Source organism: Protopterus annectens, chromosome 3.part0 (assembly GCF_019279795.1).
Source record: "Protopterus annectens isolate FY-2018-M chromosome 3.part0, PAN1.0, whole genome shotgun sequence".
Classification (NCBI taxonomy): domain Eukaryota; kingdom Metazoa; phylum Chordata; order Ceratodontiformes; family Protopteridae; genus Protopterus; species Protopterus annectens.
This window is the reverse complement of record NC_056731.1, coordinates 61,367,660-61,392,649: the sequence shown is the minus strand read 5'-3', so window position 1 is coordinate 61,392,649 and position 24,990 is coordinate 61,367,660. Positions and strand designations below refer to the sequence as shown.

At 37.5% G+C, this 24,990-nt stretch overlaps 1 protein-coding gene across 2 annotated transcripts in view; it reads left to right on the top strand.

Moving 5' to 3' along the window:
- The window catches only part of GABBR2 (gamma-aminobutyric acid type B receptor subunit 2), a 3,943,409-nt gene that overhangs the window by 3,888,379 nt on the left and 30,040 nt on the right, over positions 1-24,990 (top strand). For both annotated transcript variants that reach the window (XM_044064587.1, XM_044064586.1), the window contains exon 18: positions 22,924-23,041. In XM_044064587.1, coding sequence (XP_043920522.1) covers positions 22,924-23,041 — 118 coding nt within the window. The remainder of the gene's footprint in view (positions 1-22,923; positions 23,042-24,990) is intronic.

Genomic DNA, 24,990 nt, shown 5'->3' with positions numbered 1-24,990 from the left:
AGGATTGTCCACTCACATCACAGTATTTGCTTCTCATTGTTCAGTGTTTTTGCACATTTGATGCTTAGATTTTTTTAAAGAATACCAGCCTGGAGTATGTGTCTACACAATATGTGAATTGTGGGTTTTACTTAAAACAAGTCACTAATCTTCATTCATTTATTTTATTCTTAAATTCATTTATTCTTCACTACCTGTTCTGTTCAGTTCGGGATCATGGTTTAGCAGAGCCTATCCTGTCATTTTCTAGGAACAAGAAAGAGAAATTTATTTATGTATTTATTTACTTACATATGTCCATTTTGGTTAACGGGGTATAGCACCGATCATAGAATGACCAATTCATTGCCATCTCAGCCCGAGTTACAACAAAATGTCACAACTACAGCCAACAGTGGAAAACAAAGCTAATAAAAAGCTAGTCACAAAAAAAAGAGAGGTACTATGTACTTAAGCAATAATCGATGATGTGGTGTGGTATATTGAAGATTTACCCATGGCTGGCATGATTAAATAAAGCCAGCCGTGGGTAAATTTCAATATACCACAACCACAGAGTCGGTTATTGCTATTATACAAAGACAATTATTTAAGAAAGAAATACTTACTTTTCTTAAATAATGTCTTGTATAACGGTGCATTACTGTTCTTCCGCCAATGGTGGTATACTGCTTCCTTGTGTTGATGTACTGCACATGCGTATGAGACTTGCATCCCAAGCATACCCAGTACATCAATGCTTTGAAACAGAACCAATGGAAAAAAGAAAGTCTCCATTGCTCCGCTTTTTTTTTTTTATTTATAAAAAAAAAAAAAAAAAAAGGTTTTGGACACTTTATAGCAATGGAAAAAGGTCCGGGCGACCGGACCTTTTTCCATTGGTATATTGTGGTATTTACAATGGACACACTGGCCAATCAGCATGCATGTTTTGGAATATAAATGGGGGGGGTCATTGTATAATATGTATTACACTATGTTGAGATGCATATTTTACAACTAGAGAATTGAAATCAGAGTGGCAAGTAAAGAGTGAAGAAAAAGGTTTAGCGTTGGAAATTGTAGGATTTAAGACAATGTATTTAGAGAACAAATCAAGAGATAAGTACTAGTAAAGACAGAGACCAAAGAGATAGGGAGGCTGAGGATTGTGTATGTAAGATAATAGTGAGGAAGAAGGAAGAGAAGCTATGTCCATACTTACAGGCAGCAGAAATGTTATGGTAACTGGCAGAGTAGTGGTGTATATGAGGTGATGCAAGAGGAAGCTAACCTGCAGTAGAACAGTGTTGACTAACTGGTATGACCTGTGTTCTGGCATTTGTATTTGTATTGCACAAACAGAAATGGTTTTGAGTTGGGGCCTGAACTTAGCATAGTTGGTATGCTTGTTGAGTTAGTAGAGAAGGGATTGCCACAGTTTTGGAGCAAGTGCAAAAAAACTAGAGTAAGAACTATTTAGTTTAGTCAATGGAGTTTTTAAAGTAGGGTCTACTGTACCCTGTCTTCTGAGGTCGTATGTTGGGGCAGTAGTGATAAATTAATTGCAAGTGGAGCTGTGGTATTTTTCATCTTAGGCCTGAATTAAGGTTTTCAATTCTATGGTGAGCCATTCACTGTCGGTATGTTTAAATACCAGGTGACTGTGAGAAAGTGAGCGTTCTGAAGAAATAAGAGATGTTAATATAATTCATTAGTGGTTATTTTGGAGTCACTGAGATAAAGTATAGGTTACCAGCCATTGAAGAGAGTTGGGCTTTAGTCTGAACAGTTTGTGAGGACATGTGTTTGAAAACCATCTTTGAAAGTTATTTGATTTTCAAGTTTTGTATGTGGAATGTTATAGGCTAGTGGTCATTGAAGGTGCAAATAGAGGAGATACTGAAAGGGTGGGTGGGGGTTTATAATGAGGTCTAAGGGTAAGTGGTGATTTGTTTTGAGATCAGGTCTTGGTTCAGTTACTTGTTAGAGTGGTTTCAAGTCTGCAGGAAGGTCGGCCATATCATACTTGATGGGACTGAGAAAGGGTAGGTTAATGTCACTGTGACATCCAGATAATATCCCACTGAACTGCCACCAAATAATGTGATATCCCTTATTATCCTGGGTCAGTAACTAAGGAGTTTCAATCCTCACTACTGACTCTAATGTAAGACTGTCACTTAAACAGGAGAAATATTTCACAGTTTTCCCCTAAGAGCACAACAGGAATACACTATTTAGCCTGGGACTGACTGTATACTTCTGTCCACCCCTAATGTAATTCCTTATTACACACTTCAGAGTAATATGTCCCAGTATAAGACCTCTGAAACACTCAAACTTAAATTAATTAAATCTCGCACATCCAAACATTTATGGGAAAGCCTGATACAGATTTCCAGCTGTGTCCCTTCCTCAAAATAAGATGGTAATGCTGCCACCAATGAGAGTGTCTTCATGCCCTTCTAAAGGGGTGTGCATTTATGAAAATTAAATATTAAAACAAATAGTAGCAAAAGACCTAAGGAGCCAGACTTTTGGAGTGGCCCTGGGAATTATCAAAACAATCACTAAAGAAAAACACTGATTGACCAGCCACAATGTAAGTTAATAAAAATATTTAATATTGAGCAAAATGATTAAAAATAAAAAAAAACAGTAATGTCCCATAAACAAGCAGAGCTCAATCACCTGGAAAATGAAATCAACACTGATGGATAGGAATCCAACATTTAGAAAAACTCTAACTGATGTAAATGGTTAGTTAAAATTTTCCTACCTGACTAAAGAACATTGTCCCTGATCTAAACTAAATTACTACAACTGAGCAAAGGCAGGATTACAGTTCTTGGTGAGTCCTTTTTGGGTATCCAGTGCACAGTATATATGTAACTATTACTGCTGTTACTCACTACTGACAACTGACTACTCTAACTGAATTCTGGCAACTGACCAGTAACTGTCTTCAACAGGCTGTTTTATAGACTAGCCTAACTGTCACAACTATTCTGGATCTAATTTTAATTTAATATTTTGAAAATCAACCAACAGCTGTTTTCTAAAAGTTCCTTCCTGTCTTTCAGTTTCTAACAGTAATACATTGCAATTGTTAACATTCCAATGACATAATCTGCTGACCAGCCAAATCTGAGACAGTTTGCCTTTAGAATCTCTCTTCACAAACATGTGCAGTTAAAAATGAAAAAGGACACTGTTCAAGTCCTTAAAACATTCTGTGCAAGCAGATTATAAATCAAATGAAAGAACTTATTTACAATATCATAAATAGTCATGTTGGCATATAATACACAGGTTAACCTGAAATTATGTACAAAACTCAGCTAGACATGCTAGCACAAATAACAGTGTCCAATTTCTTTATGATCACCAAAGATAATGGATCCTGGAAAAGCTGCTAGCCTGTCACAGGATACACAGATACGGTCACACATGGCACACACACACCTACAGGCAGTTTAAAGGATCAGCAGTTCTGTGATGACAAGGTTTTGTAATGTAAAAGGAAACTGGAGCATCTGGCAAAAAAACATGCAGCCAAAAGGAAGCATACAGACTCTGCAGATAAGACACCCTAGCCAGCAACCAAACTGGAGAATTGGTCACTATGAGACAGCAAAGTTAAACAGTACACCCCCATGCCATTCTGATCCTCATGTAATCACTATTTAAATGGTTTGAAGAATAAGAAGCTATTTCCCTATATGGTCTATGTATGATTTTTCTGTATTCTGTTAATTTATTATAAGACTGGAAGAGGCACATTGACAGAGCAGCATGTGGATCAAACTGGGTTCCTATTACGTAGTGGTCAAAACCATATGTTCGAAGTTGCAAAACTTCGACTACAAAAAAAAAAAAAAAAAAAAAGTAAAAACTTACCAGACTGTTCTAAGCAGGGGGGCAAACCCCCATGCACCCCCCACACCCCCGCTCTTTAAATATACCAACTCTGAGACTGCACTACAATGCAGTACAGTGCAGAAAGAGAAGATTTCCCTTCACTACACTGTAGTGCGATCCCGGAGTTAGTATATTTAAAGAGCAGGGGGTGTAGGGGTGCAGGGGAAACTTTTTTCTTTTTTTTTTTTTTAATGTTGTTGAAGTTTTACAACTTCTGAAATATGAGTTCGACCATATGCCGTTCGAAGTTGTAAAACTTCGACAATGTAATAGGAACCCGATCAAACTTTCTAAATGAAAAATAAATACATAAAATAAAATAATGTACTATGGGTTATCAGAATACAGAGCAATATCTTCCAGCTAAACAAGTCTGGAAGAAGCTACAGTGGTGGTGCTGTGGTAGCGTTGTTGCCTCACAGTTAGACGTTGCTCATTCAGTTCTCAGCTAGAGCGTCTTCTGTGTGGCGACATGCATGAATGGGCGTTCCTTCGGTGAAGGTTGTGCGTTAGGCCCGGCAAGCCAGCACGTAAAAATCTACTGCCAATCATTAGCGGACCGGAGTTCCGCTGTGGCGACCCCTAACCGGGAAAAGCCAAAAGACACAAAATATACGATTCTCAGTCAGGTTTAGTTGTCGATTAGTAATTCACCACCAGAACTCTGCAGTACCCCATACTTATAAAAACCTACCGCAAGTTCACAGTGGAGAATGGAATCACTTATCTTGTGGAAAAGGGGATAAAGCAGTTTGTTTGAATGATATTTAACAAAAAGCATTTGGCTGAATGTGATTTAGAAAACTGGCATTTGCTAAGCCAAGACACTACCAAAACAGATAATGCTGGATCGTTATATGGTGTACCACTTAAAAAGCTAGTATTCTCATCTATTTAATGTTTTCACCTATTTATGTTATCTTATTTCATAGTTTCTTTCTTAAACAGTATATCCCTTCAATATTCTGTACTGCGGCTCTCTTAATTTTATGGTTAGACTCCGTAAAAGTGCATAATTGACAACATACAAAATTACCCATTATAAGAATATTGGGTATCTGGCTTTGTTAAGTGGTATTATCTGCCACTGACCAGTCTGCATTATTGTGACTTAAAGAGCAATATTCAGAAGCAGGCATCCTGGCAGATCAGGGTAGCTGGCAGTATGTCTCAGCAATTAAACAAGATGTGAGCTGCTTTACTGCCATCCAACAGTTTGCCTTGAGTTTGAGGGCCACAATGTCCGTCTAAATGCCATATGATGCTACAAATTTAATCTCTCTCATCCTGAAGCTTTCTTTACAAATTATGTTTATAAAACTCTGCTACATAACAGTTTTGTCAGTACATATATCTGTGAATATACATATTCTGTAATTTATTTAGTCAATGACTTTTAACAAAGCAAGCTCTATTAGAAGTGAAATTTCTTAGGTCAAGCAAAACTCAGAAATTGTGTAAATTAAATCCTAGATTGATGTATTTTTAATAAATTTGAACTAGCTGTATGATAGTATAGACAGTAGTTTAAACTTGCTTTCCTTCACTATTAAAAAGGCTGCAAAAAGTATATATTAATATGGTGCAAAGCAAAAGTTACTCTTTTAATGCAATTTTCCTAGTCTGTGTGAATTAATAAAACCAAAGCAATGCTTTAACCCTCTACCCTCTCCCTTTCTACTCTTAGTGTAGCAGAACATCACCTAAAAAGATCATCCAAAGTTTTCTCAGTTAGTGGCCCAAAACTGTGGAGCTCCCGACTTCCCTTTCACATCCCAACATACAGTAGCCAAATTTAAAAAAGGCATTTAAAATGCACTTATGCTGTCAGTTCATACTTTCACAATAAAACCCTATAATATTTTTATCCCAGCACAGTCTCTCACATCTAATTCGTCCCCTATTTATTGTAACAAATCTGTTAAAGCACTCTTTCCTATTTAGCAATGTACACCTGCTGTCTTAGCACTGTTACATGCCTAACTTAAATGGTTACATCTCATCCAAATTCAGACTGTAAGTGGCAAACTAAAAATCTTAAGTCTCTGCATATATTCAAGATCTCAGCTATTAGATACATTTTGGCACACACTGTTACATGCAAATGTAGAATAATTGTATACATTTTGTGTTTTTTGTTAAAAAGAGGCATTGTGTCATGCCCTGTATTCTTTTACTCTACTCTTTGTTTTAGTGTTTTACCTGATCATTTATTTGCTGCATTGTTTTTTTACTTTGATTATTTGTAAAAACATTGTGGCTGAAATGGGCCCTGTGGCCTAGTCAATTAGCCATAGTAATAAATACAAAAATAAGAAAATAAATGTTTTTCTTCATAATCTAAAAAAAACTATAAATTAAGAAATGTTAGACTGTTTTACCATTTAATCTTGAAGATTCTTCCTCCTACTATGTTCCAAAGGCATGGATAAACACACAGATAGTGTCACTTAATTTTAATAAATTAACTGCTTGCTATAACGCTGTAGGGCAGGTAGCATAATATCAGATGGATTAGTATTGTCGCCTAACAGTGCTTAGTTCTTCAGCTCATTTCTTGGATGTAGTACCTTCTGTGTGAAGCCTCCACATCATTTCTTTGTCTGAGTTGTCTTTTGTCATGTGCTCTGGTCTCATCTCACATCCCAAATATATTTCATAGGTGAATTGACTGGTGTGTGTGTGTGTGTGTGTGTGTGTGTGTGTGTGTGTGTGTGTGTGTGTGTGTGTGTGTGTGTGTGTGCATGCAGTCATGTGTGAGTGCCAGAGTGCACTTGTAGGAGTGTTTTGTGTGAGTGCATGTGTACATCCTGTAATGTACACAGGTTCCCAGTCCTGGGCTAATGTCAGTCTTGTGCTCAGTTTGTGCCAGCAGAGGTTTTGGCTCCCCCATGATTGTAACTTGGACTGTGTGTAATTGGATAATGAAAGAATTAATTAATTAAAACTGGAACATGTTAAAAAGAATCTTCATAAAGGAAGGAATGGTCAAGTGTGGGAGGTGAGATAAAAGGCATTCAAACAAGACATGAGCCAAGCAGAGAATTACATTACTAGGTGTGATGATGAAACTCTTCCTCTTTACTTGCTTTCAGTCTCTTAGGTTGAAACATAATGCCTTGCCAGCTTTCATATAACTGGTTTAAAGGAAAGGAAAATTACTTATGGGGTTTTCACATTAATTCCCCTAGCACAAAGGAAACACTGCTGTCAGTGTCAAATTTATAGCTGCGCTGAAGTGGGATGAAAAAACAGGCACTATGTCTTGCTGCAAAGTTGATTTCTGACAGTGAAGCATTTCAGTTTGGGTTGTGTTGAAAAAAATCATTCTAGCTTGAAAATTAAAAGTAACTGATGAAACTACTGTAACATAAGGAAGAGGTCCATGTACTGAAATTTTCCCATTGAAAAGGAAACATTTTCCATAACCAAAGTAGTGCCATGGCACCTTCTGCACAAAGCACATTTTGGTTTTGTAAACATGCATTTCCAGTACCTGAGAAGTATTAGCTATTACTTTCATCATACAGACTGAAGAAAATGTCTTTATTGTTTAATGCAGACCAAGAACAGTTAAAATAAAATGTAAGAGGTCAGAATAAATATTTGCCAGCATCAGAACAGGCCATTAATTCTGACAATTCTGAATAGTGTGCACCAAGTTAGGATATATTGTCTAATTTCAACTGTACCTAACGATGTGTGGCCCAGTCTCAGAACAGTTGTGCCGCCGAGCTGGCTTTAATAGATACTTTTCAAAACCATGGTTGTTGACAAAATGCTGCTGGGGCAGTACTAGGGTTTATGATATGGGCACATAGATGTATGTTAGAAGATTAAGGTCAACATATCATGCAATAATAAAGTTGTGTATACATATTTACTAAGGTAAGGACAAACCCATACCCAGCAATTTGTATTAATTTCAGTTAGACTTTTAGCACAGAACTTTTACATTTCAATCATGTGAAATATGCCAGCTGTCACTGTACATTTCTGGCACTAAAGGCATTTTGCAGCCAGTATGTAAAATTACCTTTAAGATAGAACTGTATTAACAACTCAATGAAAAAAGAAAGTACTGACTGTTGTCTGGGGATTGAACCCAGGACCATTCTTCCCGCATTCTGTGCAGTTGTTATAGCAGCTGTTTTCCACATCTCAAGGGATATAACCAGTGAAGATAATCCAAACAGTTGCAGAAAATGTGAAAATCATTGGAGGAGACAAAGTGTCAGTTAATACTTATTCATTGAAATTACCAGAAAACAAATTGAGATATCTTTTTATGTATGTGTATTAAACATTCATTTTCTGTATCAGTTCCTGAAGAGAGAATGGGCCAGATTCAACAAAGCCTAAACTAAGTATACAGCATATGTATTCAAAAACATTCTTATCACATTTTTTTTTCTTTCCTATCACTTAGAAAGATTACAGTAAGTGTACATGTAGTCCACACTTTGTGGTAACCTTTATGAATCCCTGTCAGTATTTAAAGCTGCAAGAATATCAGTAGGAAAACTAAACTTAGGAGGAAGAAGGTGCGAGTTATACCTGTGTTGTCTGTTCACTCAGCATACACTTAGTGTAGGCATTACTGAATCCTTGGCAATGTCTTTCTCTCATTCAGGAAAGGCAATAGAGATGCAATTCTTTATTTTGAGTGTGGAGATCTGTGTGCATATGGATAGTACTATGTAATTTTCTTCATTTAAAAAAAAAATACTATTTTAAAACATGGGTGTTGAATTTATGACTGTCAATGTAGTCAGCAAAATGATTTCTTATTAGGAGTTGAATGCCTTTTGTGCTACAAAAAAAAAAAAAAAAAAAACAGTTTGAGGCATGGAGGAAGCAAGTGTAAAGTGTTATGATTTTCACAGGTGCAACACCTGAAGCAGAATGGCAGTAGGTGGCCTTAGATGTGACAAGACTTGAAGCTGTGGAGAGTAGCCAACCTTTCCAGTGGTCCTACGTATAGTGAACTAGCTTTGTCTGCACAGTGGTCTTGATAGTGGGAGGTTTTGCTTTTAATGTTTTGTTGAACAGAGTTGCTTTGAATCTCAATACAAGAAGTGGACATGGAGCCACTGTTTATGGAAAAAGCACATTGCCAAATTAAGCATATGCCAATGTCACTCTGTGTAGGTGGTGAGATTGCAAACGTAGGTGCTACCACGCTGTGAGACTATGGAGTGGACACTACCACACAGCCATGAAAAATGTAGTAAAGAGCAGTGGGAATAGGCAGCATGTGCAATACTAACAAGCAGAACTCAGCACCTGCATAACAAATGTTTAGTAAGACTTTGACAGGAATGCTTCATTATAAAGCATTCCTCACCCACTCTCGGACTGCTTGGGTGGTACTTTTAAGCTATCACAAGTTGCAGTACACAAATTCAGATGCTTGTCACGGCATTGTCAGATGCTGTGGAGTTGTCTCTGATAGTTCTGTTTTTTTGGTTCACCAGTATTTTCTCTTCTGCCCAACAGTATCATTTCAATGAAACCCTAGTGTTTGTTTGCCATAGCAACCATGTGTTAGATAATCACTTGATCATATTCAGGTCATCATTTTTAAGAGTAAGAATAGCAAAGATGAAAGTTACAGCAATGTGTTGCTATAAAACATTATGAATTATGAAACCAGAAAGTTAAGACCTGCAAATATGAAAAAAAAGTCTTTTGGAATAGTGAGAATTGTATTTGTTCATTTGATTGTCAAGACTATAACTGTGAATTTGGGAAAATATATATTATTTATTTACTTACACTTGAATATTGGAAAAGTCCAACTGGGTAGGTGGAGGCCTGGCAAGAAAATCTCCAAAGTATTACAACAAAAACATTTTAAGAAAAAACATTTTATATTCTTCAAAAATAATAGAAAAACATCTACATTTTAAATAATTATACCAAATGTTTTCAGTGTGAGTCTGCCCTGATTCTAAAAGACTTGCTGTCGGTGTACTTGACTAACTTTGGTGTAAAGATTATCTATAATCAGGCTTAGCACGTGAGTCAGATTCCAAAACACCCACTCTCAGCCTGCTGCCAGTGTATGTGGTCAGTTACACTGAGAGCAAGTCTTTTGAAATCGGGGCCAATGTGAAAACACTGGTTAAGAATACTATAACAGTTATTTGATATTTAGAGAAATTTTAGCCAGTTTAAAGACTTGAAAGGTAAGTTAGTATAATACAAACAGTTACTAAGTCAGGTTTGTGTTATCTCAAAGTATTCACACCCTTCTGAGGTACATACCCTTGACAGTAGTATATATATAACCAGGCTTGGTGTGAAGGGTGCAGCTCCTTCCCATGTCAGAGACTACTGGGGAGCTTAAACAGCAGAACAGTGAGTTTCAGAATTTTTTTTTTAAATTGTGTCAAAAATTTTTTTCCATGTTTCAGCTTTTGTTTTGTCTCTTGAGATTCGTGATGGGGAAGCAGGGAAGCAATATCAGTGATATATTCGTGATGGGGAATGCAGTATCAGTGATATTCGTATAGAATGCAATGGAGTGCAGTATATTTGATATGGGAGTAAAGAGTCAGTGATAGATTCAGATTCATGTATCAGTAAAGCAGTATCCGTGATATGATGGCGATGTATAATGCAGTATATATCAGTATTATAGCAATATCATTCATCAGTGATTGATGTAGAGATGATGAGTGAGGTATCAGTGATATATTTGTAATGGGGAAGCAGTATCAGTGATAGATTTGTGATGTGTGAATGATATTGATATGATTTATATATATATGATGGGAAGCAGTATCAGTGATATATTGGTAGATCCATGGTGGGGAAGGTAGGTAAATTCACAGGAAATGATATCCAGTGATAGATTCATGATGGGAATGAGATCGGTGGCAGTGTAATAATGGCGATACGGTATCAGTATTAGAGATTCAGAGAAGAGAGTGATGCAGTAGATTCAGTGATAGATCTGTCATGGAGTGTGATGATCATGATAGATTCTGCAGTATCAGTGATAGATTCATCATGATCTGAGTGACCATTGTCTGTGGTAGATTTGTAATGGTGAAGGTCAATATGTGATATTGGCCTTCGGCTCCTAGTTAATAAAGCATAAATGTAGAAATGTAACATACAAGGCATATACCTGAGTTGTTGTGGTTGCAGCAGACCATGAAAAAGGCATTAGACAGTTGCCAGAATTAACTTTTAGAGAATCTGTCCCAATTGACAGCTATTGGATGCAGCTAATGGAAAGACATGCTACAAGGATGAATCACATATCAATAAACAAAGAAATAAAAAAGGTGTTTTTCTCTTGATCACAACACTGTTTACGCAGAGAGTCACCTTAGAGTTAAATATGAGGAAAATTCTGTCATCTCAGGATGTAAGAAAAGTTAAAGTGATAAGTTAGTTAAATCCCAAACTCTTTTAGTACCGACCTCCTTATGTTCCACCAAAAACACTCTCCCAGTGCTCTAAATAATCTGCTAGGCTAATAAGATCACACCAGATCTCCTAGACATAATTGTTTTCATAAAATATCCAGAAAAAAAATAGTTGATACTTTTTACGGACACATATATTACAAATGAAAAATCATCAGTCATGCATTCTGACTATGTAATTCCTTTATAAAAAGACAAACTAGGTCTGGGTTGTATGATTTTACACAATATTTATAAGAAGATCTGTGTACTATTTTTGTTGCCTTGACTGAGGTCCTAAAAGGACACACTTTCCTTCTGACTACAATATATTACTTGAATCCCTCATATAATTTAAATTTACAACTTGACGAGTGAAGATGTCCTAGTAAAAAGTGTTAGTATCTTTTTCCTTTATGCCACTAGATTAGCACAACCTGGCATTCCAAGGATGGGGAGCATGTGTTTTCCAGACTAACTAAATTCAGATCAGCCTCAGTCTGCCATTAACTCCACCACATCATAGCCTGCTGTTTCCACTTTTGAAACATTCGGTTCACATATCGCTGCACATCTTTTAGTTATGAAGCAGAAGGACTGTCATGCTAATTACATAATTTTCCTTCCTTTATTCTATATGCCACTATGAAGGCAGGATTCCCTCAAATGTTATCATTTCACTGTACTGTAGTCCCTACTGAATTACAGACACACTGCTGCATAATAAGGGTAGTAATGAAAGTCATTAAGGCGACATTGTGTTTTCTGTATGTCAGATTTTGTCAGCATACATCGCGGACTGGAGCTAATTTAAGCAATTCATCATCACTAATTTCATTCTTCATTTTCCCTGCTGCTGAAGCATTGTGTACGGACTGAGCATTCCTGTGCTGGCCGTGGTGAGCTCATCTCGGCAATCCCCCCCTCTAATGCAGCTCCATTTACATGGCTATCTAGGAAGACCGTTGCTTGGATACATCTTGCATGCATTTTCTCAAGGCTGTGTGGATGAAATTTTGCCTTGCCGATTGCTTTGTTTGTTTTTAGTGATTGCCATTGTGTTTTGTACCACATTTAACAGCCTTGCAATAGCATAGGCTGCTTAATGGTTACCACTGCTCTGATTTATGCACAAAATGAACTGTAATAAATTAGTTAAGGCTGAAGAGTATCATGGGATGACACTCATTATAAAAATTACATAAGTTACAGTTGTACTCTACCTACCCAAACGCAGTGCACTTGTCTTAAAATGATGGTCATCTCTGGTCTCTGCCATAAACACACAGTGGTGACTTCAGAATGTCTGTCTGCTGTGATCAAATGCTTTGTGTTCACAGTACAAAATTAGATTAATTTTATTCATAAAATATTTCTTCAAAATAAAGCAAATTTCAAAGAGGGGACATCAGGGTCTGTGCACTATACAACAAGTCTTCAGTGTATGCTATAACCAGAAGTCCTTTGTAGTTTATTAACGAATATAGAGCAGATGCACATATATGATGTTCTATGCTTTTGCTGTAGAAATAACGTTTAGATTATATTTATGATAGCCTCTTTTGCTATATTCTATAACTGGGATCCTATCTTAGCCTACACTGCTTCACTCGTCATGCTGTATATGTAATAGTCTCCTCGTATTAAATTGTATCCATTCTTACAGAACTTGACCGCCTTTTCCTTACTCATCTTCTTATTAACACACCTACCCCCACCAGCTTTATCATCAATATTCCCGTCTCCTTCTTAATTGGTTTATTTATTCCCCATATACCATGTCATAAAGCCGTCCCTAAACGTTTCTTATATCCTTTACCCCCTTCCCTCCCAATCTGCCACCTTTCCTGACAGGCTAGGCCTGCAAAGCTTTTGTCTGCTGTTAGCATTGGTTACAAAATCTACCATCCTGCTCTGTGGGCCTCCTTACCTCAAACATGGTCAAAACGAAGTTACCCTTCTCAGTCTCACCTAAGACCAATCATTCTCTTTGTTTTCTATTTCCAGTTTGTGTACTCTCCAACTATTATCAGTCACCATCCCTGCATCCTGACTGAACTCTACACCCCTTCTGTTTGCCTAAATCCTTACTTACCACTTTTCTGGCTAGCTCCAGGTGCAGACTACACCTGTAAGTTTCTCTTGAGAATGTCATGTTTAATATTACCCTGTCCCACAACAATTTAAAGTTTACTTATGTACTTGAACTCATGCACTTCACAATATTAGTTCAACAAACAATTAATAGTTGTTGCATTAATAAAATAAATTCATACTTTATTTAATAGAATTGTTTCAACAGTGTTCATGACTATTTACAACAAATTGTAGAATCGGCTGTTTATTCTTTGCAATCATTTTAAGTTACTCGATTGTTTTTCTCACCACTTTTGTTCTCACTGAGGCCCCTGGCCTACCCATAGATTCACTGCTAGCTGTAAATTCTCCTATGTGTATTCTAATTTCTACTATAATCTGTTTGGCCCGTGCACCAATATGTACCTGCGGCCACACCCTGGAGAGAACAGGTATCAACGGTTTTGAGTATCATTACTTGGCGGTATATCTTGCAGTCCACTGTCAACACCCAAACTTTCGTGTACAATAAGTCTCTTCCATATGCAGACCACTCATGCTTCACCAGCGTACCTCTGATTATTCCTTTTCATCATTCAGATGTGTCATATACCTCTACTCAAAATGGTGCTTCCAGTATAGATACTTATCTGTGCCATTCTTACAGGCAATAGAAGAAAGATGTAGAAATTACCAAGTCAAATCTAGCTCAGCATTTCCCCACTTCCCATCTGCTATTTAAAACAGCACCAAGCCTCACCCCCCCCATCTATCCACTTTTTAGTATCTAAAATATCTTCAGATCTGAAGAAGTTTTATGATTTTCGTAAGACAAAAGCGCTTATCAGTTATTAAAGTGTTTTGGAGACATCGTTTTGGCCTGTTACTCTATTGTTTTTTTCATAACATTTCAGCTGAGTCATTAACACCACTATAACCTTTCATCCCCCCCCCCCCCATAAAACTCCATTGTCTCCTTAGCAAATTTTAGTTTTCTCAGTTTTCTCCCTAAAACTATGCCATGAAGGCCACATGGTACACAAGTTTTACTTCTTCCTCCCATCTCCCTGAAACACCTTACAGGTTCACTGAAGGCATACCGTCTATGATACAATTCCTGGAAAAATGTTGTGACTTTCTCTTACTCCTGCTTATTTATTTGTTGATTTTCGTTTGTTTAATATAATGCAATACACACTGTCATCTTGCTTGGCGATATACTTTACTACAGTCCTAGTCTGAGGTCAGACAGCATTCGGTCTCTTCTATGTTTGTCACCAACTCCCCTCCCCTTCTAGTTCACTTTAAAGGTGCATGTCTAAGGAAAACCTTTGCAGGCTATGCCTTACAAGTTGAAGTGTAGTTTTCTGCTACTAGAATAGGTCTAGTCTCCCTGCCACACATCCCCCAGCCACCCAGTATATCTTGCATATGTTCCTTGTCCACATGCTAAGCCAGAAATAAGCTGTGTCCTGACTGGGCAGGGTGTTAGTCAGGTAACACCTTTGAGATAGCTGCCAAGTGCACTACACCTGATTGCCACTTCTCTAGTTCACTTGTGTGCTGTTCTTTATGCTGAAATGATGTGTGTGTGTGTGTGTGTGTGTGTGTGTGTGTGTGTGTGTGTGTGTGTGTGTGTGTGTGTGTGTGCCTGCGTGTGCGTGTGTGTGTGTGTGTGTGTGTGTGTGTGTGTGTGTGTGTGTGTGTGTGTGTGTGTGTGTGTGTGTGTGTGTGCATGTGTGTGCATGCGCACGCACGTGTGTGTGTTAGTTATAGAGGAACATCTCATACTACCCATAACCTCTTTACTCACAACCTGTCCTTTCCCATACATAATCTGTCCCTTGAATAATTTAAGTGCCACTCAACTTCTTATCCCTGCATTTTTCCCATCTGATGCCCTTGATAATAAAGTCCTCTACAGAGGCTGTCTTTCTTGCCCCATCTTTCCTTCTCTACTCAGTCCCAGTCAAGTAACCTACAAGTGTGCTCTGTCAAACTGCACTATCTTTATTTCTCTGTCTCACTATTGAACTGCCTCTCCATGTTTGAAATGCTCACAAGTGCTGTTATTTCATTTAAGCCATGAGAAAATATGGCGTTGACCTGTTGCAGTGTGTGTGCAGCCTTACAGAACATATTTTAGTCTGGTTTTGACTCATTTAATGACTATTGTATGGTCTTTGATTTAATGTCCAGGTTTTGGCTGTTTTATTATGTTTCATATAAAGTTTTTGCTACTCCATCTCTTTTGCTGCTTGATAAAAGAGCTTTGCCTGACTGACAGTAGATTTGTCCAGTAGTGGCCTAATGCTGAGACTAATTTGCACATAGAGGTAACACAGGAAGCACAGGAACGAATGGGGCCTTGTCCTCTTCATCGTTCTGCTTTGTAACATGCACTTATTTGGTCTACTGCCACAGCCGTATTCGTGTACTTCATTTTGGCATGGTCCCTGATCATTTACTTCAAAATCATTATACTGTGAATGGCACACAGTTAGTCTCCCTGCAGCCATTACTGTTAATGTTCATTATCTTCAGCAGTACGACTACAAAGTTTGTGTCTGCTGGGCTATCACTGAAATTTTTTTACATTAAATAGTATAATCTTTTTGTTTGTGCCAGAACTGTTTTTTATTAAAACTGTGTATATGTTTTATCTGTTTTTTTTTCCAAACTTCCACCCTTGGTGTTTTCCTTATTTAAGCCTGTACTTGGCATTTACTTGTATTTGTGGTGACCATTTTTTTCACAGACTTACTTTATGGCTATGTTACCAGGGCACTGCATAATCTATATCATACTGTTTAACCATTTATCTACATTGCAGAGTTATTTCATGAGACATTTTTTTTTCTGTTTTTAATCTCCTCTGGAATTAATATTGTGAGCTGATAGCATGTTCTGTTTCCTACTGGCTCCGGATCTCTGCTACAGCTACAGCCATCTTTGAGGAATACCATGGCTGTGGACTTTTCCTTACATGCATAATGGGAAGTGTCATTTTATTAGAATAGGATGCTATGCTCATGGCCTAAGGCTTCTGATAACAAAAGTCTCATAACTATCTCCCTGGAGCCCCATTTGTCTATTGGCCACCCTGCATTACATCGTTCTGATTGCATGGCCTCTCTGTCTGGTACTTGAGCAGCATGTCTCTCTCAAAAGTTATTGCTTTGTTGTAGTACTATTGCCTTAACACTAATTTATTATTTGAGAGAATGATGATAATTTCTATTTTTCCAAACAAATTCTTTGGTTTTCATAAATTTATCTTGATGTAACTACCAGACTGCTTCTCAGGACAGCACATTTTGTTTCTACTTACTTTTTCATTCATTACTATATAGTATTATATATTATTGATTTATGTTTTGTTCTGTTTCAGAGCTGCATTTATTAATCTTTCATTACCATTTGGATTGGCTTCAGTACTTTAGCATTCTTATTTATTTTTACATTTTAAATATGCAGTCCTTTTTTGAGTACTTGATTGTCAGCCTCTGCTTGTTTGCTTTGCTCATGATCTCATCAGTTGTTTCTTTAGCAAGTCACCATTTAAGGGTCAGTAGGAACTATTGGACAAGAGCAGAGTGACGGACCCTCATCTTTACTCCCTGACCTGGTCTGCACTGTACCAGTTAGGGTAATGTGATGCCATGCTAGAGCAAAATGGCACATGGTCAGAGTCTCTATTTGCCTTTATGAAGTACCTTGAGCATCAAAATTTCCACCTCTCCTTTTAGAGGGAAATTCCCCCTGAAGCTTCACAAGAATCAATATTATTTAGTGCTAGGCCCATCTGAAATATGTCCAGCATATTTTTTATATGTTTTGTTACGTTGGCTTAGTTTTTATTACAAAATATTGGCTTGATGATAACTTTGGCCCTCATCTTTCTGCAGGTCTCCACGATTTCAAGAGTGCTTTGTGAGGCCGTATTAATGGTGGGGTAGAGATTTGTTTTAAAATATAGCTTAAACTGTCTGAGTCTAAATGTTGTTGTACCACCTCATTTGAATATGTTTGCAGTGCAGAAGTGAATTGCAGATTTAATTTATTTTTTATTTATTTATTTGAGATTTGTTAATCGGTTTAGTCCAACTGAGCCATATGGCCCATTTTCAGTGGAGACCCAAGGAGAAAAGCTCCAATTTAAAGAAACAAAAAATTGCTTACTAGATATTATATAAACAAAGAGAGTATAAGTTGACATGCATTGTAGAAAAATAAGAAACTAGAGAAATAATAAAGTACAATGAATATACCTTCAGTGGAGAAAACATGGCTGACAGAAAAATACACAATAACATGAGCAAGTGATGAACCAAAGGCTACAGCGTATAAAAATAAAAAAATAAAATGTACATATCAGAGGAAGTAGAGATAGTATAATCATATCATTTCCATGGTAGCATAATAATAATAATAATAATATAGAAATTTCTGCAGATTTAGTTTTTTTTTATGTTGCCAGGTACAAAGGGAGATGTTCAAGGATAAGATAGAGAGTTCTGCATATTTAAGAATGGAGAGAAATATGAACAAGATATTCTGATAAAATGGAAGAGAGGTGGAAGTAAAATGGAGTGGAAATGGAAATTAAAGAGGATTTCTCCTCATATACCATCCATCCAGTTCCCAGGCCTTTTCTACAAGATTTTATGGATTTCCTTATTGACAATATATATGATCACCCATGATGGCTAGTCTCGGATGATGGTTTTAATGTGTTTATTGATGACAAATCTGCTAAATTCACCACAGAATCCTTCCTTATTATGAACAGTCTCAGCATCACTTAAGTTCTTTAATTTACTGCAACTTTTCAGAGGCATTCTTTGGACTCAGTCTTCCAACTTAGTCTGATTTACTTCAAGTCTTCAGGTAGAATCTATATGTTAAGAGGGTAATTTCCTGGTGCACTTCAGACTGAGGCTCAAGCCATTTTTGGCAACCAGTGTTGAGTTGATCCATTACAGGGATTTGAGAAAAATCTCTTTTGGCACTTTAATACTATTGACGGATTGGCTGTTAATGGTTATTCAATGTTGATAAGCCAATAAACTTTGTAGCAGCTTATAATAAAGTCAGCACTGGTGCTCTGGATCTGTTTGCCCCTTAATGTTTGTTCTTTACCTCTTCTCGCCCCTAAACCATGGGTTGGCAGACAGCTTTATGAGCTGCAGACTGCAGCAAGGATAAAAAAGGACATGTCTAATGCAAGGCAAATTTAAAGTGGATGACAACTATTCTGTCTGAAACTCCAAAGTATTGTTAGAAGGCAGCTTTTTGCCTAGTCAGATTATTTTTGGCACTTTCAAATTGTATAGCTGTACTGCAATTCAGGGTATGGGGGTTGGTGTAGTAGTTAAAACCTTCACCTCAAAGGCACAGGGGGGGGTTTAATTCTGACCTTTGGCAATTGCTAGTCTTAAAATGCACCTGGAGTGATTATACTAGTAATCACTTATGAACCCATGAACTTCCCTTAATATTCAATAGGACATGTAGACCCCCTTGATTGTCAGTTCATAAAGCGTTTTCACCCTCTGACTTTAAGGAAGTTTACCATTTTTAGCTGACAAGTATGTCAATGTGATATTTTCCTTTTTCACAGACTCACCCCTAGCACATTATAATTTCTGAACACTGTGTAGCCCTAACTTTTACCAGGCTGAGTCTTCATTTGTCAGCTCTGAAGAGTTCATGGGAATTGTGTAGGGTTATGTGTTACCTACTGCAACTTGGACCCTGGAGTTACAAGGCCTACTTGTTATATATTGTTTTTATTCTTTGGGTCCATTCACTTTCCAAACTGCTCAGCATTTTCTCAGGTTAGGAGCCTTCCTATCTAGCTTTAAAGGAGGCCTTACCCCACTCTTGAGAAAGTCTTGTTTACATCAGTTTGCTATGGTAAGTTTCCCGCAATCTCTAATCTTCCTTTTTTTAGTAAGATTATCTATAATGGAGTGCCAATACTGGTTTAATCATACATGTCTTATGACCTTCATGACTGATAATCAGTCTGGTTTTAGGTCTTGACACAGCACTGAGACCGTCCTCCTAAGACAGGTGAATGACCTCTTGATGTTGAGGGGACAAAGGTTATAGTCAATCTTGATCCACCTTTACCTGTCTGCTGTTTTTACCACTGAGAATCATGGCATTCTGAACAACCTTCTGCACACCTACTGTAGCCTTACCTCTACAGTACTGAAATGGTTTGCCTCATATGTCTAATGTCATTCTTAGCAGGTGGTGACAGATGTTAACTGCCCAATTAGCTATACACTTGTGAGCAGAGTGTCACAGGGCTTAGTCCCTCTTCCTTTACTACTCACTGTGTATATGATTCCTTTACTAGATCTCACACATGGGGAGAGAGAGGTATTAAGTACCACTTTCATATTAATGACACCCAGTTTTAGTTTTACTTCTCTCATGGGTGATTGTCTAATTTTACTATTCTTGAAGACTGTAGAGTCAGTACATTAATGGTTAAAACCCAGGTGACTTAAAATGAATGCTTCAAAAACAGTACATGATACTGTGTGTATGTGTCATCTTTGGCCCATCTCCCCTTTTCTGTCATCTTTTAAGGTAAGACTAGATCAGAATTCTTGTCTATCTGTGAGGAATCTGGGAATGATGATTAGCAGTTCCCTGATTCTAAAGGGTTAAGTGTTATCCTGTAATCATCCAAAGAATATGTCCAAGAATAAGCATCTGATTCTGTACTCAGAACTTGCCGCAGTAATCCATGTTAGTATTTCTCTGTTTAGATCACTGCAATCTTCTTTATCTTGATGATGGCTTTTTACTACCTGTTACATTATTCTTGTGGTGTGAAATCCACAATGGTAGCCTGTTGCAGTGATGTCAGGTTTCAAAATCTTATTTTTACCCTATTGTGTCACTTACATTTTTGGTCCAACCCAATTGTAAGAGCTACTATTTTCCTGTGTTCTTACCCCCGTTTCACAGGTCATCAGTTTGGTGGCCACCGTTCATTCACAAGACTCAGGGCACTTGTTTGTCCACCGGGTGCCTTTCTTCTGGAATTCAGTACTGATGCCTCGTGTCCAAGACCCTTAAATTCCACCTTCATCAGGGAATGCATCTTAACCTGTTCAGAGAGCCAGTATTTTAATGGATAAGTGTGCTTGTATAACATTGTAATTTTCTGCACATATTTCATTTTGCCCTAATGTTTGTTAATGTGCTAAAGTTTAAGCACCTTAATAAAGGCTAAAGATTAGTGTTTACATATGGAACCAATGTTCTTTCTTGCATTAATTTCAGGATGGATCTCCTTGCCTTTCCCATGGTGACCTTTTTTCTGTCTCTTCTGATTTTTCATTTCTGTCTTCTGTATAATGATCTCTACTCTGATTTCACTTGCCTTCATTTTCTGTACCCCCTCTCTGTTTTTTTCATTGGTCACCTCTTCGCCATTCCCCCTTTCTTAAACCCTGTCTTCCATAGCTATTTTCCCTTCCTGCTCTTCCATCATCTTAAATCTTCTATTTGACCATCTATCTCTTATCAGTACCTTTTGTTGTCCCATTCTGCCTGCATCATCCTCATGTCCTCTTGTCCCCCCCCCCCATACTTCTCCATTCTCCCTTCATGACTCAGTTGTTATGTGTAGTACTCCTGGCTTCCTAACCTCCTCCATACAGTTTAGCCAGTAAACAAGCTTACACACGGTAGGTAAATATGATAAATTGTCTTCCACCATGCATGTGTACAACAGATAGCATTTGTGTAGTCATGTGACATTCTCTGCCAAGGGTAGGAGCAACAACCACCTGATGATGTGTAGTTCCAACTGTACCTCTGGAGGTGTCACCACTGATGATGCAAGTTATTCTAATGTAACTGTGTAGTCTAGTTACAGACTGTTTTGTGTTGATTAATTATAATGCAGAGTCAAAGTGTTGGATATGTGCCACAGTAAAAATTTACAAGGACTAGTACATGAACGGTGAACCAGTTATAACTTCACTGTATGTGTAACTATTTTCTTTTTTTATCAATAAAATCTTATTATTAAAAAAAAACTTGAACAGCAAATTCTTTAAAACCAGCATTCTGTTCAGATCCCATACGACATGAAGAAAATAACAAAATCTAGATGTTCTGGTAATAGCCCTGGCTACAAGATTCTGCACCTGCCACAGGGACTCAAGGTTGGTTCCACAAACTATTTTTGAAGAGCGCTGCAGTAATCTTTTCTAGATAATATCAGTGCAAGAACAACTGCACAAAGATCTTCTACAGGGAAAAAATATGTACAGTATTTATAGTGTAGCGTTGCTAAGCCATGTTACTCCAGGGTAACTTGATTGTTTATTACTCATTGTTTGTTAACTTAACCCATCAAACTGCTTATCTACAAACAATTATTTCCTTTTTTATGGAAAAGTGCAGCCTAGATTTTCAGTCTGTAGATCACTTTTTGGTATATAGTTTTATAATAGCTATTCTCACAACTCCATGAAAATTATTTTGAGAGAAGGACTGTCGTAATTGTGTGACTGTTAAAGTGCTTATGTCCTGGAGGCACATAAGACAGTTTAGTCATGTCTACAAACTGAGTTTGGATGGAGGATCAGGGGTATGAGATGTTAATAAGCTATTTATTTAGTACAGGGTTTGATTCCCTCAGGCTTCATTTGCCAAGTCTGCAACTCTGACAAAGTTCTCATAGACAGCATGTTAACTACCTATGAACTATATTTTCCTATAATACCATACTTAAGGGGGGGCAATACCACCTTATCCCCCTTTTTACATAGTTCTAAAGGGAGTCTGGTGCCCCCTTAACCATCACCTACATAAATCTGAAGGGGATAATGGGTTATATGGTGCTGCCATTCCCCTTACAAATATAATTTTGGAAAATACAGGTTTGTAGATGTGATTGCAGTTATCACTATCCATTTAATGTGGCATGTATAGTAAAACAATACCTGGTTTTCTTCTGTAACACTCACAAAGTGTATTTTTGCTGATTGTTTAATAGTCTGTGTTGCAAAATACCTTTGTTGTTTGTTTTACAGCTCTGAACTCTATAATGACTGGGACATCACTATAGGCTTGTGTTTGCAGCTGTGCCCTAACAATATCTATTTTGCATAGTACATTTGCCTCAAAAATGAAATCAGACATTGCATTACAGTTTTAAATTATAAATCAGAAATGGAAATAATATGTCTTGATAATGTAATACTATAACTGGTCTTTTTTTACTTTTTTATGAATTTTCCTTTGTATTAAACAGTCATGAGTTAAAGGGAGTAGTGGTCAGACCACCTGCTTGGACACTAAAACCAAATAAAATATAATCCCTATGTGTACATACTAAAAACTAAAATGTATAGTATCTCAGAGTTGTTATGAGCATCTGGGTATAGTTTACACAGTGTTTTTTGTAACAGATTATGAATGATGGCTGAGTTTCTTTGAGCTCATTTGATAAGTTACACTTAAAATGTTGTTATTTTTGATACAGATGGTGAAAAGATTGTCTTAAGAAACCACATTGATCAAAAATCACAGCCGCAGTGGAATATGACAGAGCCCTCAAAAACAAATACAGACACAGTTGAAGATATTAACTCACCAGAACAGTAAGTTTTATGAGTTCTGTTTGCCTTTTTCTTTCTTTTCTTTTACCAAGTTTGTTGGCTACAAAGCAATTAGTAGCCAAGTGAGCAAATAATAATTCTCAGCAGCAACCATTCCACAGCACACTGTAACATGCCTACCTACATTAACCACATGTTGGTACAAAGGGACTGTGTTGTCATCACAAAGAGCCCAAGAGTAAACAAGCATTCTGTGATGTTATCTCAGCTTCAAGATGGTAAAAGGGCAAGACAGTAGTAATTGTTTTTTTGTCACAATGCTTGCTTTTAGAGTTAGAAAAGGCTTCCGAATATAAAGTAAGGATGAAAAACCAGCTTATATTCTACTCTTTTATTTACATTAATCAGAGTGTTACTAGATCTATGAAAGAACTTAAACAGTCAGTCATATGTGGCCACATCTTATGATCCTTAATAGTCAGGCCTCTTCATTGTTTAAAAAAATATAGACTTTGTTCAGGCCAAAAAAAGCTGGTCTATGACAAAGGGCAGAGACCTTCAAAGGTTAGAAATGAAGATGGTGGGCAGTCAAAAATGCTGTCCTCATTGAAGAAAGAATAATGTTTGAGAAAAGTAGTATACAGGAAAGCATATAATAACAAAGTGCAGTTGCAGGAGAGTAACAAGCAATTTCACCTGGGGAGCAAATAACAGTGAGAGTACGAATATTAGAGAAGAAAACCATGAGTAGTCAGAAAAGCAAAGTTATAATATGAGTTGCTCTAAAAGATCTCAAGAAGACATGCTACAGCTTGTTTATATATTGACTTGTTTGTACGTCTGTTTTATGTTTACTCAGCGCGCACCCCCGACAAGAGTACTTCTGATTTAACGGGTATGAGCCAGGAGAAAATAACTGACACCAAATGCAGCTCTGATAAATAATAAGCAGGTGTATGCACAGTGTGAGAAAGTTAGGCAATAGGCATAATCATTACCTCTCAGCCTGTTCTCCCAAAATTCTCGGCAAAGCCAAAAATAATGGGAAAGATGCCCAAAATCAGGGACAGATTTTAAATATATTTCTCTTTTAAACTTACAGACTCCCTAGAATAACATGTTTTGCATTTGCGTTTAGAGTCTGCAAATCACAAATGTTATGAGGAAGAGACCAAAAATATGAGGCAAAATCTGGACATTCTGGAGCAGTCTGGCCATTTGAGAGGTATGGCCATAACCATAACACTGCGTAGAGCCTATGGCATGCACTACTAAAACTCCATTTACAGTGTTAAGACAGCTGGGAGATATGTGAACCTAACAGTACAATAGTACAGTAAAATTCAGAAAAAGTACACTAGGTACCAGGCTAGGATGATATGTTAAACTCAGGTTTCATCTGCCTAAGTCGCTGTTGTCTCCTGTAGATGTATTTGGATTTTAAGGCAGTTTAGCTTACATTGCTAAAGTTCATCTATGCCCTATTTAGCAAAGCTCCTAAGAGCATTTTGTTGCAGCAATGTATTAGCAAAACCTTCTACATTTGCTCATAGCAGAATCAGTAGGGTGGGGCTGGCCTATTGCACAATCGTTCACCTGTGAGCATGAACTAATGCTCATGAATATCTACGGATTCACTTTCGAAGATCGAATTCCCAAAATCTCAAACCTCATATGGTCGAGACCAAAAGATCGAGTTTTGGAAACTCGAACTTCTAAAATGAAACGCAAAAAAAAAAAAAGTCAAACATTGCTTTTGCAGGGGGGGCTTCGCCCCCCTGCACCCCCCCATGTGGGGGGCTATGCCCCCCACACCCCCCCTACTTAAATATACCAACTCAGAGATCGTGCTACAGTGGGGAAAAGGGAAATCTCCCATATTGCGCTGTATGCGGAAGCGCAAAATGGGAGATTTCCCACTTCCTGTCAACACCACAAAAAAGATAACAACATTACGTACACACAGAGCGTACAAGAAGCCTTGCCTCTGT